This window comes from Choristoneura fumiferana, chromosome 11, assembly GCF_025370935.1.
Source record: "Choristoneura fumiferana chromosome 11, NRCan_CFum_1, whole genome shotgun sequence".
NCBI classification, from domain to species: domain Eukaryota; kingdom Metazoa; phylum Arthropoda; class Insecta; order Lepidoptera; family Tortricidae; genus Choristoneura; species Choristoneura fumiferana.
This window is the reverse complement of record NC_133482.1, coordinates 8,844,469-8,860,747: the sequence shown is the minus strand read 5'-3', so window position 1 is coordinate 8,860,747 and position 16,279 is coordinate 8,844,469. Positions and strand designations below refer to the sequence as shown.

The 16,279-nt window shown below is 38.9% G+C and overlaps 1 protein-coding gene across 4 annotated transcripts in view; it reads right to left on the bottom strand.

Annotated features, from left to right (window-relative positions):
• The window catches only part of LOC141432710 (uncharacterized), a 59,640-nt gene that overhangs the window by 16,697 nt on the left and 26,664 nt on the right, over positions 1–16,279 (bottom strand). For 2 of the 4 annotated variants that reach the window (XM_074094446.1, XM_074094447.1), the window contains one exon: positions 14,030–15,749. The exons of the other annotated variants lie outside the window; for them this stretch is intronic. Coding sequence is in view for 1 of the 2 variants with exons in the window: in XM_074094447.1 (XP_073950548.1) it covers positions 15,703–15,749 (47 nt within the window). In the remaining variant the exon portion in view is untranslated. Of the gene's footprint in view, positions 1–14,029; positions 15,750–16,279 lie in introns of those variants that run through there. 4 annotated transcript variants of the gene reach the window in all.

Sequence of the window (16,279 nt, the reverse complement as noted above, 5' to 3'; positions counted from 1 at the left end):
GACAAGGCCGATACGATAACGTGTAATGCATTGGAATTATATTTGCGTCCTTTTAATGCGTTCAGAGATTTATTAAGTCTGTTATTTAAACAATTTTTAATGATTTATACAGTACGTATTTATATCGCGAGCGTATCTAACTTATTTACGTCCCACTGGTGGGCAGGTATTTAGGGATCTATAATACGACATTTGGGGCCGAGTTTAAAGTCAGTTATTATACAAATACGATAAAACGTGAATTATCTTGAATCCAGCAAGTTTTAGGCACGTATAGTGAAGTTTCCTGTATTATTTTCAGTGCGATTGTTGCATTGGTTGCTATTTTAAAGTAACCTTGACTTTGGCTATATCCTTGACTCACTGCAGTCGATGACAATACTAATAAAAAGGCACTGACGTTTATTAGATCATTGTCTACTGTTTACAACGTAAATCAGAAACAACAATGAAAAAATTACGCTCTTCCAAATACATTGAGGTTAACGTCTGGGACGCCATTTTATGCGAGCTTTTGTATGTTCTTAAAATATTCCAAACGAAAGTGCGGTGAAAGTCTGACATTTGAATAATAAGCGATAATAAAAAGCCTTTTCTTTTTACATTACACTTTACAAAGCTTTGTGTTATGGCTCTAAGTGAGCAAATTGTATAAAGATTTGCAACGAATAAAACTGTAGCTAACGCATTTACTTTTCTACGTTTTCTTTCATCTCACTTTTTTTTAAACGTTGATGTTCATTTGATTTTTTTGGTATCGATAAAAACGTAACAAATTGAGGATTTTAAACTACACTAGAGTTTTGAAAACATGACTTTTATTTTTGAAAAAACTATCCAAAAAACATAATTTCAAACCATACCATAATAAAGAAGCTTGGCAGAATGTTTCTATAATTACCAGAGCCAGTTAACTTCCATGTCATGGCTGTACTCAGTAGTCATTACGCATCGATGACAGATCAAGGTACATCTACACGATGAACATAGTATCTATAGATTTTTGAGCGTTTTGAGCGAGAAATGTTATGTAACGTCAACAGTAATCATTTATTATTTTAATAAAAAATATTAGTTCAGTCTGAGAATCTAATTGCATATTTTGTCCTGTATAAACCATACCCGACTACTCATGATCATGATACTGGCAGAGCCCGAAACATCGAAAGTTCATTAGAGACAATCGCAATCTAAATCCCGTAGAATAATATGTAGAATGTGATTAACCGTGAATCATTAAAAACGTGTAATTTTTTTATTAAAGTAGGTCTTTTTAGCTTTTTAGTCTTTATATGTAATCAACCTAAAATCAATTAATTATCTTAATATTTTCTAATGTATTTTTGACAAATGCTTGTTTAAATGATATTCAATTACATTTTTAGTTATCGTTACGTATTTTTAAAGTTCATTAATAATTTTAATTCATTATTTTCCAATGACGTTATACCGTCCATGGTATGACATCTAACTGTGTCGTAATTGATGAACGGGACAGACCTTGCTACTCGTAGCACGTGTAACTGCCTCAATGTATACAATACGATGTATACAACTCACTTGAGAGCCGTGTTAAATGTATACTTGATGAGAGATAATAGCTTTGCTACAGATATTGCTAAAAGCAGTAAAAACCGGCGTTAGTGGTTTTAGTTGCGAAATGTATTAGGTATTTACATTGTATATTGGCTTGCGCCGCCGTGAAAAACATTGTATACTTTCTCGCCTGACAACGCTTAGGTACAATCTGCGATAGACTATAAGTAGAAGTAGTAACTACATCGCATACAGTGTTCGACTGTACTTAAGGCCGAGGCCGCACTACGACTAAACCGCCGCGGTTTTTAACCGCGTGACTTTCTGAATCAAGTAAACTAATGCAAGCGGCTGTATTGGCGGTTTTTACTTTTATAAAAAAGTCACGCGGTTAAAACCCGCGGCGGTTTAGCCGTAGTTTATATCGGCCTATACATTTAGGTACATCTATAGAGGGCGTGGGCTGTAATTCCTACGCGGGCTCTGTGCAGATGGAGAACTAGACGCGCACCATTGAATTTTTTCGCAGGCGTGTGCAATTTTCCTCGATATTTTCCTTCACCGTAAGGCTCATGATAAATTTCAAATGTAACTTCGCATATAAATTCCGAAAAACTCAGAGATGCGAGCCCGGGCTCGAAGCCACGACCCCCTGCTTGAGAGGCCATAGGTCAAACCACTAGGCCACCACGACTGTTTAGGAACGATAGTTACTTGGTAAATTCTAAGAAGAATTTATTACAGAGGCACAGTAATACTGATAATACGAAATTGTGTTATTAAGTACTCAGTATAGTCAGTATTGTACTATTTAACTATTATAAAAGTTACAGTTTTCTATTAATGAAACAATTAAGTTTCTGTTATAATAACAACCAATAATCTGTAATCCTTAGTGGAAATCTCTTACCATCAGGAGACCCACTTGCTCGTTTTTCATCCAGTCGAATAAAAAAAAACCGATGTTTGTAACTAGTTAGGTAGGTACTCGTACTTATGATAAATTAAAATCTGTTTTGCCACAGAATACAGTACACATGACCTACTGATATTATTTAGCTTATGTAAGTACCTTAAGGCCATTGAGCAGCACAATTAGAGTTAAATGAAGCGGCCTTAGTTAATCTAGCAGTCATGTCAACATCGGAAATGACAATTAAACTCATTTAAGATTGATGAGTCTGATACCGCTTTCATGAAGAGCCTAAATCGGTCTTCAAAAAATTAAGTTGTTATTACTTTATTATTTATATTTGTCGTTGTCGCTTTTAGGGTTGATTATTCCGTGGCAAAAGAACAAAGGTGAGCGTAACTGGGTCATTCATACGGCCTTGCGTATGCGCTGCTGACATAGAGCTCCATCCTAGCAAAAGATTAACTACGATATTATTATAGCCAACGTTAGTGCGGCCCACTAAACTATATTATAGCGTTAGTTTTACAGGTTGCGTACCTTATTCTTAGCTCCTAGCTAACAATATAATAAATTAAATAAAATAAAATAGGTCGGTAAATACCTATAGATTTTAATTAAATCACAGCTACTTATAACATTTTAAATGATTCACGTTTAAATTATTTTTACTGATTTACGATAATAGCGGTCACTAAATTAAGTTTTTTGTTATTTATTTTATAGAAATTAAGCGATCTGTTGACTGTTAATCCGTAATAACTCTTAATTTATTGTAACAGTTTAACGATTTTTTGTTTTTATTTTAGATCGAGTATTATTTGCTAGTGGTTGTTAGATCAAGTAGGCGGTCCGATAAGCTATTGGGCGATACAGTCCGCCTACGCGCGCCCGCGCAGCCGTTGCAGCGTTGACGTAACGCTGCACTCGCTGCATCCGCACCGCTTACTCACGTGTGAATAATGCACATTAGTCTTTATTTAAACACGGAATTTACCTAACTAACACTAACATTAGTTTGTGTTATTTAACAATTTTGAACGCGAAATTCACTTGTTTTTAATAGCGTACGATAAGAAGTGAATGTACCTACTTAAAGAACTTGTTAACGGACTATCTAACGTTATGTCACGACTGACTCGAAAGTGCTGCGATGTAATCGCGCGATCGACTCTACAAGAAAGTAGGACAAATAATTGTTAACTCTTGAGCTAGATAAGCTGCATTGTGCAAGCGGGGGCCCGCCGTCCGGCACATTGTTCTTGTATTAAAACGTCCTTGAACGCATGGGCCACGCCGAGAACCGCGTGATTCTAAGATACTTCGTTTAAATTACAAATTCCACATGAATAAAAGATTAGGTTTGACTCGTTAGCGAGTGATGCGCGATTCGCTAGGAAGGCACGGTCCGGCGCGCACTTTCCCTCTCGCCGTCGCACCCGACAAATTAATTACGAGTACGCTACGTTAATGTAATTAAAACTCGAAAGTAACTTTAGCCACGCGACCGCTCCGTGACGTGGCAAAGCCCGGTTTTATTTCTAAAATGAAAGCACCTGTCAAGCGGTGCCGTTGCGACACCGTGGAAAAATAATCTCTCGACTACTGCTGTCACGACTCACGAGCTGCCCGGCGGCCCTTGGCGTTTCTAACCGCTTACTATGTATGTGAAGTTTCTTTTACGGATTTATGCGATGCGAGTCGTCATTGTTATCTTATTATGCAGAGAACGCGTGGTCAACATATTCTATGATAGTTGTTATACGTATAATTAAGATAGAGTTAGATAAGCATGCAGAGTAACAAGCGATATGAGGGGCATGTAGGATGTTCATGACGCTGCAGATGTTGCAGGGGATGGCCCGGCACCGGGGACCAGTGTACGGACAAGGCCGTGGCCTGCGTAATTATCTAGTTTAAAATAATCCCGCAGTGGGCGTAGGACTTGCGCAACACTCAATTCCAACGTTCTAGAAGCGACACTGACACGATATTACACTGAGGGCACTTCACAGAGCTGGCGGCGCGTGCAGAAGCGGCGCGCGCGGCGGGACCACTGCGCGTTCCACTTTTCCTTCCGGCGCGAGCGGCCGCGAGTTGGCACCGGCACGGCTTGCATAACCGGCGGTTTCGCAAAGCGCTCGGTGCAGCACAAGGCTCGAAATACGCGGCCGCTCTGGCAACGGGGCCGCGGCACTGCGAGTTGACGCAACCCGGTCCGCGCCCGTGCCCACCGTCGTTCGCATGCCCCTCCACGGCTGATTTCACGTATATCACTTTCGCCGAGCTCGCTTTCATCCTTAGCGCATCCACGTTCCACTTTATAATAATTGTGGATTTTAGTAGAGAGCGTGTACGCGAAGTATTGAATGCGGTTGGGATGGGCGGTGCATGCAAGCACGCTCCCAGATGCATCGCTAACTAGACCGTCCGCACTCCGCCGTGTTTACGCTAACCCGCAAACTTTCCTATATTTAATTTTCCTCGGTCTCTAAACAATGCTAAGCTGTTTGGTTCGCGCTACCACGTGTCCCGCACATGTTTATGTTCACTGAAGATAGACGCATTAATGGAAACTTGTGGTATAAATTTGCATACGAATTTGCTACGAATCTGGACTGTAAACAATGAATATATTTATATTACTCTTGAATGTAGGTTTCTTATCCCACATCGCCTAAGCGTAGGTACTTGGGCTATTGGTTTTAAATGCCACAATATGTCGCGGGCCTCGAGTGCTACAAATAGATGTTCCATTTCGTCAGCCAACTCACACGTCGTGCGAATCGGTAATAAGTTTACTCTCAGGTTCAACCGCGAATTATTAACACACAAATAAACCTATAAAATATTATTAGGGAGTTCGCGTTAAATGTTTAAATAAACCTGAGCGTGTTTAAGTGAACAACGTGTGGGTTCAAATCAACTTCAAATCTGCTTCGTAGTTACTAGATAGAGTAAAGCTCGTCGTTCATTTGGTTTCAACAACGCCACGTGATAAAGACGCGTGAAAATGTATCAACTTAATTTCTCACTGAATCCTTAAAATATCGCCAATGAGCGTGTCGAATTTGTCTCCATGTCGTCTTACGTGATGCCTAATGAACGGTAGCCTTACCTTTCATTTGAAATAGATAATGGCGGCCTCGGGCTGCTGTCACTTCAGCGGTGAACCGATAAATAATATTCTAGCGTTTCGTGGCTTTACGTTCGTTCTGAGCCCAAGGCCGGGTGACTCACGCCTGTCTAATGCGAGCTGAAACTGACTCAACGAGCACGCGTCACATACATATGACAACTTGTGCATTGATGAGAGGAAAACTTGAAGGAAGATACAATAAAAAAAACAACCCGCGCGTTATTGAATGGCCAGTAGATCCCAGGAATTTAGTCACAGTCACATGAATTTTATTCGTAAATCAGTGCATCGCGTTCTCAATTTGCGGCTATTATGCGAGTGCAACTGACTAACTAACATCGTATTCCGTCAACAAGCGCATAAATAACGTCAGGATTTGCGTGTCACTATTTGGCTCGGTCTCGAAATGAACTAACAATTAATTAGGTACCGTAATGCACCGACCTAAAAACCTTAGGTGTTATAATCCGCCCGGCTCGCCGGTGTATTTTTGGAGTCCTGGGCTAGCACGTGGATGTTCTACGTTGTCTCTTCTACCTCAAAGCTAGCCGTGATCACATGATCACATTTTGTTTAATTAATCATTTTGAAATGTTTGACAAGCTTAATCAAAATGCATCTAAAATTATCGTTTATTTTGTTGGCTTCGCTTTTAAGAAGCTGGTTCGATTATCGAGCTTATTGGCAATATCTGCTCCCGCGCGTTCCCGCGCTGGCAGCTCGCCCAAGGACGTCTATGTGACCTAGGATATTCGGTCAGGGTCAGGTCGAAGCCTAAACTAGGCTAGAATTTGGTGCATTGCACTTGAAAGAAAACGATATCCAAAGAACAGTTTTTCAACGATAAACATATTTAATTTTGATACGATAATAACAGTCAATGTTTTGTGTTTTTTTTAGATTTTGTGGATAGGATTTTTTTGGATTCAATTTGTTAGAAAATGCTCTTGTCCTCATAATTTCGGGGCCTAACTTGCTGCTTATTTTACTATACGTTCCTAGTGATTATATTTGACGTTTGTAGTAAAGCCAAACCATTTCATAAGCGCTGAATGCTACCAATTTCCTTAATAACCGCTCAAGATAAACAACAGCATAAACTAACTTTCAAATTTGCAAAAATGCTACAAAAAAGAAGGTAATGATATCGCGTGTACCGCCGAGCCGTGTCGTGAATTACAATGGGCGGTCGTTATGTTACAACATGATTTAGAAAGTCGAGCCACGGTCATCGGTCTCCAGCGAAAGTTGGGACGTGTGATCCCTGCGCGTACGCATGGCGCAATCTTACGCGAAACAGCTGTTCGCGTCACACGCTTTTCATCTCCGTTTAGGGTAGTACTTTGTTTTGGATGGTATTTTATCGGTCGTAGAAGCTAGCAGAAACTTTTTTTATGATTTTAAGCAAAGAACAGCGTAAGTCATTTTACATATGAACATAAGGCATGTTTAGTTTTGGAACAATTTACACATAGCTATTGACACAAGTTACACACACAAGTTTTGTTTTCGGTTTAGGTAAACAAAGGAGTAGAGAAGCTAAGCTACTGGTGAGTACGTGCTTGTTATTGGAACTTTGGAAGCCGATATTGGCAAAGTTTTAGATTTGGTTTGGAGTTAGGTACTTTGAATAAGAGTTGTGTTGACCATTGCGTCCTTTTCGCATTGAGTCAGTTAGAAAAGGATGCACATGAGCTCGATTTTTTAAATCACTGGTAAAAATTCAATTTAAAAGTGGTACTTACTATTTATGTAGTATTCCTACATAAATACTACTCAAATTAAATTTACAAATTGTTAACAAAATTAGGTAATTAGAGAGGTATTTCTCTACTATTGTATTTGTAGTTTAAATTCAGCTCAATTTTTCCCCTATATATTCACAGATTTTAAAAATTGGGCCCCGGAATGATAAACGAAAAGCGGCGCAGCGTTGTTAGCCTTATTTGTTAAGCTAAACAAAGGAGACATTGTATTTCCTTAATTTGATAGACAATTAGTTGGTATGGCAATGATATGGTATGATAGAGAAATAATGTCTGATTCAATAAATTAATTAAAAGGCAAACTAAATTGTAATTATTAAGAGATTGCATTTTGTCATTGCGAAGCGAATCTGTGATTAATATCATAATCACTGTTATAGATAATTTAGTTAGTTAGTACCTATCTAATGTTCATAATAATTTAGTTAGTTAATACCAATATTTTAAATTAATTTAAGTTAATCGTCCGCATCCTCGTTTATCAGCGAATGGGGCAATGTGTTTCTGTTGTTTCCATTGAAAAGGGTGTAATATTTATAGGTATGATTAGATATCGTATTATAGCAGAGCAGGGTCACTTTTTCGTTCCGAAGGCACAAAAGATCTCAAAGAAATGATCGAAATTAATCTCTACGTTTCAATAAAGAAATTTAACTAATAAATTGTAGAAATACATTTTTCACACCTCTCCTTCAGAAAAGTAACTTTTCCTCTCTGACGAGAGGGAGCAAAGTGCAACTTTTCTGTTCAAGGCTTTTCTAAGTATTTTTTTGCAAATGCCATTTTTTGAAGATGATAATTGTAAAGCCACGCCATTTTCTATGCTGGTTGGTCTTTAATAATATTTAGTTTTTTTTTCAAGTTTCTTAATGCTCGTTGTGAAAAGTTGTATGAGCCACTCGAGAGCAAAATTATTTTCATCTTGGGCGTTAACACTTGAATCCCTCATTACGCTCAGGATTCTATTGCAGAATCCTTCGCTACATTCTGGATTCAATGTACGTAAATACACCAATTTGCTCCCTTGTGACACAAATAACTATTTACACCTTAATCCAATCAAGGGAAAAAGCGGGCGGTTTGTAGCGGACTGAGATGCCAATGGTAAGCACGAGAGGGAGGGTTGCAAATTTGGGACAATTCAACTATCCTTTATCCTTTCAGTGTTATTTAAGGAAATTGAATAGCCCTGATTTATTTATAATAGAGCTATTGCATTGCTCTACCTAATATTTTCATGAATTTGACAAAAATTGTTAGAAGTTACAGGGAGACGGGCAGGGGGAGGGGGGGTGACTGATAAGGACTGATAGCTATTATTATATAACTTCAATTCTTAAATATCTAATCCGGCACTTACTTAATATCAACACAGTTTGGAATACAAGTTCACATTACTATTGAAACTTATTGTTAAGTTTTATGCCACTGATCTATCACCAATGTATCTATATGATGTATCACCAACACGAGATGATTTATGTGCAATATCTAGACCTGGACTGTCAAGGGACAGCCGGGGCATGGGGCATATCCGATCAGGTCCCGGATGCACCTGCGCTCTTAGCTCACTAATTCCCCCCTCGGAATGCCCTACGCCCCACCCCCAACTCCCCCCTGAAATGACCTTCAGCGCTACAGCCCTGGCGAAATGCCAGCTGCATTGTCACCTCGGGCTTTGAAAATAGTGATTCGTCAAAGATATTGCAGTTGCGACTGCAATGTTGCGTTTGAAATTGTCACATATTACGATGTGAGTGAGTGTGATGTGACTTGTGACCGTGAAAAGATGGGAAGTCTTCTTCCTTACATTTAGGGAAGAAGGTGTTTGGTCCCTGTTTGTCGGCAATGTTCACTGTTGAAGTTGTGATTGGAGTTAAGTGGTGATTGGAGTTGGGGTTGGATTGGTTCTTGCACTGTTTTGCAAGGTGTTAAACAAACCAGTCAAAATTTTAGTAGGTACTTAGTTTCATAGGGAGAGGAGTAAACACACCTACATTATTTTAAAACGTCACAAGAAATACAGAAAATAATAGTTTTTGCGATTGATTTGTTCACACAAACCATGACGATTTATTACGGAACAAAGAAATCAATTATCACAGCATCGATTGCTGACACTAGGGGGGGTTGTTTGCGGGGCGCGGGGCCCTAGGGCGGGTCTAGGTCTCGCGTTGTCATAGAAATCTGAGCCCTGGGAATATCGAGCCGCGTACTAACTAGGTACCTAAACGGAACGTTAGCGACGTCGAAGGCCCTACATTACCACAGTTTCCTCTAACACAACTAATCAACCACTAAACTAACTTGGACACGTAACAAACATTAAACATATTGCGAAAACTGGTTTAGTGCAATAGCGCCCGCGCGGAATGTGAACGGTGAAAGTAGACGCGTCCGTTCGCGAGAAAAAGACTTTTCCGCGCGGTTTCACCACGCGAGAACGCAACAGGTGCCTTGGAGCTCCGAAACGGCTGGTGGCGGAAAGCGTTGCACGGTACTGATTGATGGGTACGAGCAGGCAAGAGTGCACGGGGGCGTCAGCGATGCAAGTTTAGTTTATACGTGCGCGCTATCGGAGGCGCGGCGAACGACTGCGGCCATTCAGCTGCACCGAAATAACTGCTCGATGCAGCCGGGCCGCTCGATGCAACCCCCCCCCCTCACCCCGCTCCAGGTCACGGCTGCAGGTCGCCATGGCGATGCGAGAGCTCCAGTGATCGATCCAGCTGTTGCACTGGGCCTGTCGACCTTGAGAATATTGCTGAAGGATCTTCCTAGTTTGCGCGACGCATCCCCAGCAAGTTCCAGCCAACCTTGACACAGTTCCTCATGCAATTATTGACTGATTTTCAAGCTAGAAACCTGAGCCTGGAACACACGGGGGGACACACATCGTTGGGGGACTCCTCTTAGTGATATCACTTGGTTAGGTAACCTTCCTTCTTCCTTCTAGCATTGATTTTGCCTAGCACTAAGTATACGTGATTCTTCTCAGTGAGAATGTAAAGAGTTTGAACCCACATATTACCTAGTGATGCGTTTTCGATGGGTGATAGTTTTTTTTACCACTCCAAGTTGTAGCAGATCTATAATAAAAGTACCTACTCATCAATCAATCTCAATGTTGTTCGAATGAGAATGAGACGCACCAGACGTAGGTACTTTCGGATTTATGATAATTGTTTTGTGTACCGAGCTCATTTTGCTGATATGAAAGTTGTACCTATAAGTACGTACAAAACTGTTCCGGTGTGATGGTTCATTAAAATTCCAACGTCTTCGTGTGAATTGATTACCCACAACAGGCTTTTTCCGCGCATTTAACAATTTCTTATAACACCGACTTAAAAAAGACCGCGTAAAACAGCGAGCATAAGACGTCTTTTATTGAACACAGAATTCTACAAGGTTCTTCAAATTTAAATTACTTATATATATACGTCTTATTTTATAGTCGAACCATATCACAATAACTAAACAGTGTCAAAACCTAATACGGAAGTCATTAGATGAGATAGTAAAGGTAAGTACGTATACTTTTAATGGAAATGTTCCAAAGTACTTTGGATTGATTCAATAATCAGACCTTTGTTTGCTCCTATTTTATGTTTCTTATAAAGACGAGACGGACTAATAAGTATTTTTACTAAGCTTTCTCGTTAGATAACAAAGTATGTCCTAAACTTATTCAAAATTATAGATCTTCTCTCCTAGAGTTCAATGATTACTATTACTACTTATTTTACTGGCGATATCTTCTCCAATTATAATATAATATTAACACATCAAAGCGTAGACAATAACTCGATTACAACAGGCGATCTACCCTTGCCCGCTATAACAAAACCACCAAAATATAAAAGAAAATCTCTCAAAACTCGACTCTATCTCGCTACTGTAAGAGCTTCATCGTGTGCGCATCAGGTATACCTATATATTTATGTGATGAAGGGATGTGCCAGAGACACTTGGCATGCAAGTTGGCGGGTTGTTGCTTGATCTCCGCCAAAAATATTTAGACGTGAAGGCGCCGAATCCCAATGTACTCGTATTTAGGAGCCAATGGGAGCGTCAAAGTTCGCATACTTTTCGCTAGTCATAACGTAATTTTTGTCCGAATCATCATATTTTTTTCCCACAGAAACCTTAAATTTTTCTGAAAATTATAAATGGTCATCCTATAGAAAACTATAGGTTAGGTGTGTTTTATAATAATTCTGAACAATTATTGGATTCAGAGAAAAAAGAGTTATGACAAACGATCATTCTGACAAAACATTACATTCGGACATTCAAAAATTATGCGAGCCGATATGGACCTACGAGCCAATATATACTTTTAAAATATGTAGTATTACGGAAAAAACCCCACAAGGACGTTTTAGAGTCAGACAATGTACACACATTTAGCCTAGGGCAGAGGCGGTAAACCTTTCATGGTACGAGTAAAGGTGTGGTGCCATCACAAGCTTTTGTTTAACTTGCCGTTTGTTGTTGCTGCTTTTTGTTTGGGTCATATCTTGCAAATTCATTTTGACCCACTTCCAGTGGTCGGATTGACTTCAAATTGGTAAACATAAGTAGTAGTAGCAGTAGTGGTAGTTTGGTAAGTTGGATGACAATGTAAGTACAGTCCACAAAAAGTACAGTCAGCAAAAAAAGTTGTATTCAAAATGTTTTTTTTAACAGTACCTATAGGTATTACTGAAGAACGAAAAGGCTGTCTATGGCATGTCTTTAAAAAAATATTGACTTGGAAAAGCCTTATTAATTATACTTTCTGTGAAAGTGTATATAGCTTTCGTAAAAAACATTATAAACTTCTTGACATAGCTCTAGCTACAATTGTATGTGTTATAGGGGTCATCGTTTATGACTCTACCATAGCTTAAGCACTCACTGAAGTAATATAGTTAATATAGTTTAGGGTTTTTTTGCAAATTGGTAAACCCTACTCGCAATCATTTATTCTAGTTGTAACATCTATAAAGTTAACCGCATGTTATGTGGTTGACGCAAACACTGACTCATCAACTCGGCCACAGTGTGAAAAAAGGGTAAATCCGCAATAACGTCAGCTGACTTTTGGTAAGTTAATATTAATTGTTTTACAGTCACCTACTAAGAGATGTATCCAATTCACACAATGATGTATCCCTACGAGTGCCGTAATTAACTGGTGGAAAGATAGTTAATTAAGCTCAGTGGCGTAGTTAGAGGGGGGCGGCCTGCCCCGGGTGTCACCCACTTAGGGCTGACACCCGACCGTGAACATCAGTAGTGCAAAATTGTAAAACCGTAGTTTGCAGATTGCATAACCGCCACTAAATAATATATGTAACAATTATACGAGTAAGTACCTACTTAAATGGTGCCTACTTGCATAGTACCTAAGTTTTCTTTATTCGAGTTTTAGGGTGACACCTACAATAACGGCCCCGGGTGCCACTGATTAAGCTCATTAAAACTTTTAAAACTCATTAAATTTATCTGACGGATAAATGTGATGCCGTCTCTGTTTGTTTTGTTCGAATATGTCTATTCGAATGTTGAGTACAATGTTTCTGTCGAGATTGCATCATATTCATCCGTCAAATAAAATTAATCAATGGGTGGTGAAACAGCCCCTTAGTGTATTCTTCTGAAGAAGTGTAGTGGTGCATAGATAATGTATTGCGATCGGGAAAAATCGGAATACGACGGCTCCTAAAGTGTCAATCAATTATCGTATTAAATAAGTGACGACATTGAATAATTACTTTCTTATAATCGAGATCGTACCTACTTAGTTTCTCATTTATCCGGAAATAGCATGTGCTGTGCATTGTAAAGAAAGCTTTATTCCTTCAAGAAGTAGTTTTGTAACAGTTTCCTTAAATATAGTAGAATGAACTTCCCTGTGCGTCGCCTGAGGCGAGCAATCGTGTTTTAAAAGTGAAAATGCTGAGCTCATGTCTACACGGTATCGGCGCCTCAATATGTTTATATTTATATTTAAAGTTTTATGCTGAGCAAATTAAGTACCTTTGCAGCCCGGACGCTCATACATAAACATTTCAGCAAAATAAAAAGTATTTGAAATTAGACATGACCATAGCTGGTGCATTTCTCACTCAACACATTGGCATCTCAACCCCGCGTGAAGATGCAGCTTATGGACACTCTTCAGCACGGAGAAGACTGAGTTAAATTTTACTTATACTTAGTTAGTAGGGGAAGCTGTTGTACCCCGGACAGTTTTTCCTTTTTCGATTTTTAGAAAAATAACTAATTATGGAATTATTAAATTAAATAATAATAATAATAATAATAATGGAATTTACATCAAATATTAAAATATCTAAAGATACATCATTAGGCTATGTTATTCGATAAAAAACTGAGCGATTCGTTTATTAATTTTGAAACGGTAGGCTCACGAAAAGAAAAGGGAAAAGTGTCCAAGGTACAACCAACCAACCCCTGACATTGGACATTCGAGGTTGTACCTTGGACACGTGATTTTTTGTCAAGAAAATATTTAATGTTTATATGTTTTACTTATTTATAAAATCAATGACTTATTTACTGGTTATTGGCATAGATCAAACAAAAAGTTACCTTAGTTTTTAGTTTAGACATGATGAAATCGTATTGATCAAATGACTAAATTACTTAATTTTAAGTAAAATACCTTTCAGCATTTAGATTTGATCGGAACCAAATATATATTTTTTTGACTATTAAATGTCATTGGCCAAGGTACAACGTATTTTTAGTGTCCTAGGTACAACGTAGCCAGTTTTTTAGGTAAAAATGCGTCCAAAACGCACATTGATTTAGGTTTAGGCTGAAACAGCCCTATTATTCCGTAGCTAATGAACGTAACTTCAACATAGTTTATTGAATTTTATTACGAAAAATTAAAATATTAAATAAATAAGCTTCATTTAAAGTTCAAAAATGGTACTTTTGTACAGCTCATTCAGTGTTTGAGTTTCGTTACCTAACTTTACTTCGATACTTCCCGCCGACGGTTCAAATGACATAGCACATGATATTAAAATAATGCGTGAACATTTAAATTTAGACGACTGTCCGAGGTAAAACTATGGCCGAGGTACAACAGTTTCCCAAAATTTTTGGGATATGTTTTACTTACTTAAATTATAAGTAAAAACCATTGTACTTAATTTTTTCGAGTTCTTAGATACTCAAATAAATCTATTGTCAAGTTAATCCTTACTTTCATACTAATATTATAAATGCGAAAGTGTGTGTGTTTGTATGTTTGTCCATCTTTCACGTCGAAACGGAGCGACGGATCGACGTGATTTTTGGCATAGAGATAGTTTATAGGCCAGACAGTGACATAGGCTACCTTTTATCCCGGAAAATGCACAGTACCTACCCGAGGGAACAGCGCGCGACAACCGAACCCACGCGGGCGAAGCCGCGGGCAAAAGCTAGCTGTAGATATTTTTGAGCTCTGTTAGTGATTGAACAAGAAAAGGAAATGAGCAAGTGGATATTTTTCATTTAATTACTTTCACCGGCAGACGTTATGCCTGTAGACCGAAGTATAAAGGAAGAGAGGTGTCGCTAGGGTCGATGCAATACGGTGCAGTCGAAAAAAGTGCGCGCGCGCAAAGGCGACTTCGATTCGTTTCTTGCGTCGGGTTATCGATTTTATCCTTCATAATTCGCAAATGTAAACCCACCGCTTTCTATTAAGATAAGATCAGTTGTAAAATGAACGGAGTTATCATTATCAGATGATGTGGGCTTTCACTTCGTACACAGGCAAATAAATTACATTGCCCGTTTCATGTTTCCGATGACCATGTTTAGCGACCATCAATCATGGCTGTTTGGGCTGTTATTGCATTTTAACCATTTGACGTAGCCACGACAGTTATCGAATATTATTTTTATAATTTCGCACTTTTATTTTCCAACATAAAGTAATAGCTTGTAATTCCTTGTAACCCCATCACGTTTTGAAATATTCCAGAAGATTTTAAAAACAGAAATGGCGCAAAATTTAAGTTTCACAAATTCACCCGCGTCAACTATTGGGCATTAGTATGAAACGCTTGGATCTTACCGTTACATCGATTTGCTCAATAATTTCCATTTCAATTTATTCACTTTTTAATCTAATTCCACTAAGCTCTCTTAATCTTCCGACTTCCTTCAGCAATAACCTGCATCGTTATCGGCGGAACTGCAGCCGGACGCGTTGCTGCGATATCCAATTGGAAGCCAGCTTATGGGAGGAAACGTCAATATACGCCACCTAATTGGTGCTCGCGTACGCTGGATAACTTCACAGGGTCTGTATTCAAAGCATCTAAGCTGTTCAGTTAAACCAGAATGTCAGTCGCTCGGGAAATGTCGGTTCTTCGTTTTCCTGAAGATTAAAATGAGAAAGATAAAGAAAACCGATCTTTTGTTTCAAGTTCTGCACGACTTTAGCAAACTAGTTTAAGTATACTTATTAGAAGTAACTGAAAACCGATCGCGTAGCTCACTGAAGAGTAGCTAATGTGAGATTTCACTGAAATTCAGCGTGATTACACCTGCGATGCTGTTTCTATTTCTAGCAACACATTTGTCGTAAATATGTCATACTAATCAGCGCCTCGGGCGACCTAAGAGCAGGCTTTTTCTTCGCCCAAAGACTGATCCTCGCAGTGTAGATAATATTCGAGCGTTTTGACCGCTCGGTTAAATGTCATTATCATCCTATGTTTATTATCACAAAGGAAGGACCAGCTGCAAAAATTTGATCACACCAGCTTTAGCATCGGTGTTGTCTTTATTCAAACTAAACACTGAGCATCCTCTCTTTTAAAAATTTCGCCGAAAAGGCAATGACGAAAAATAAACGCCGTATAAACGCTTAATACGAGTATTTACCCTGCAGCGGGGTAACGCGGC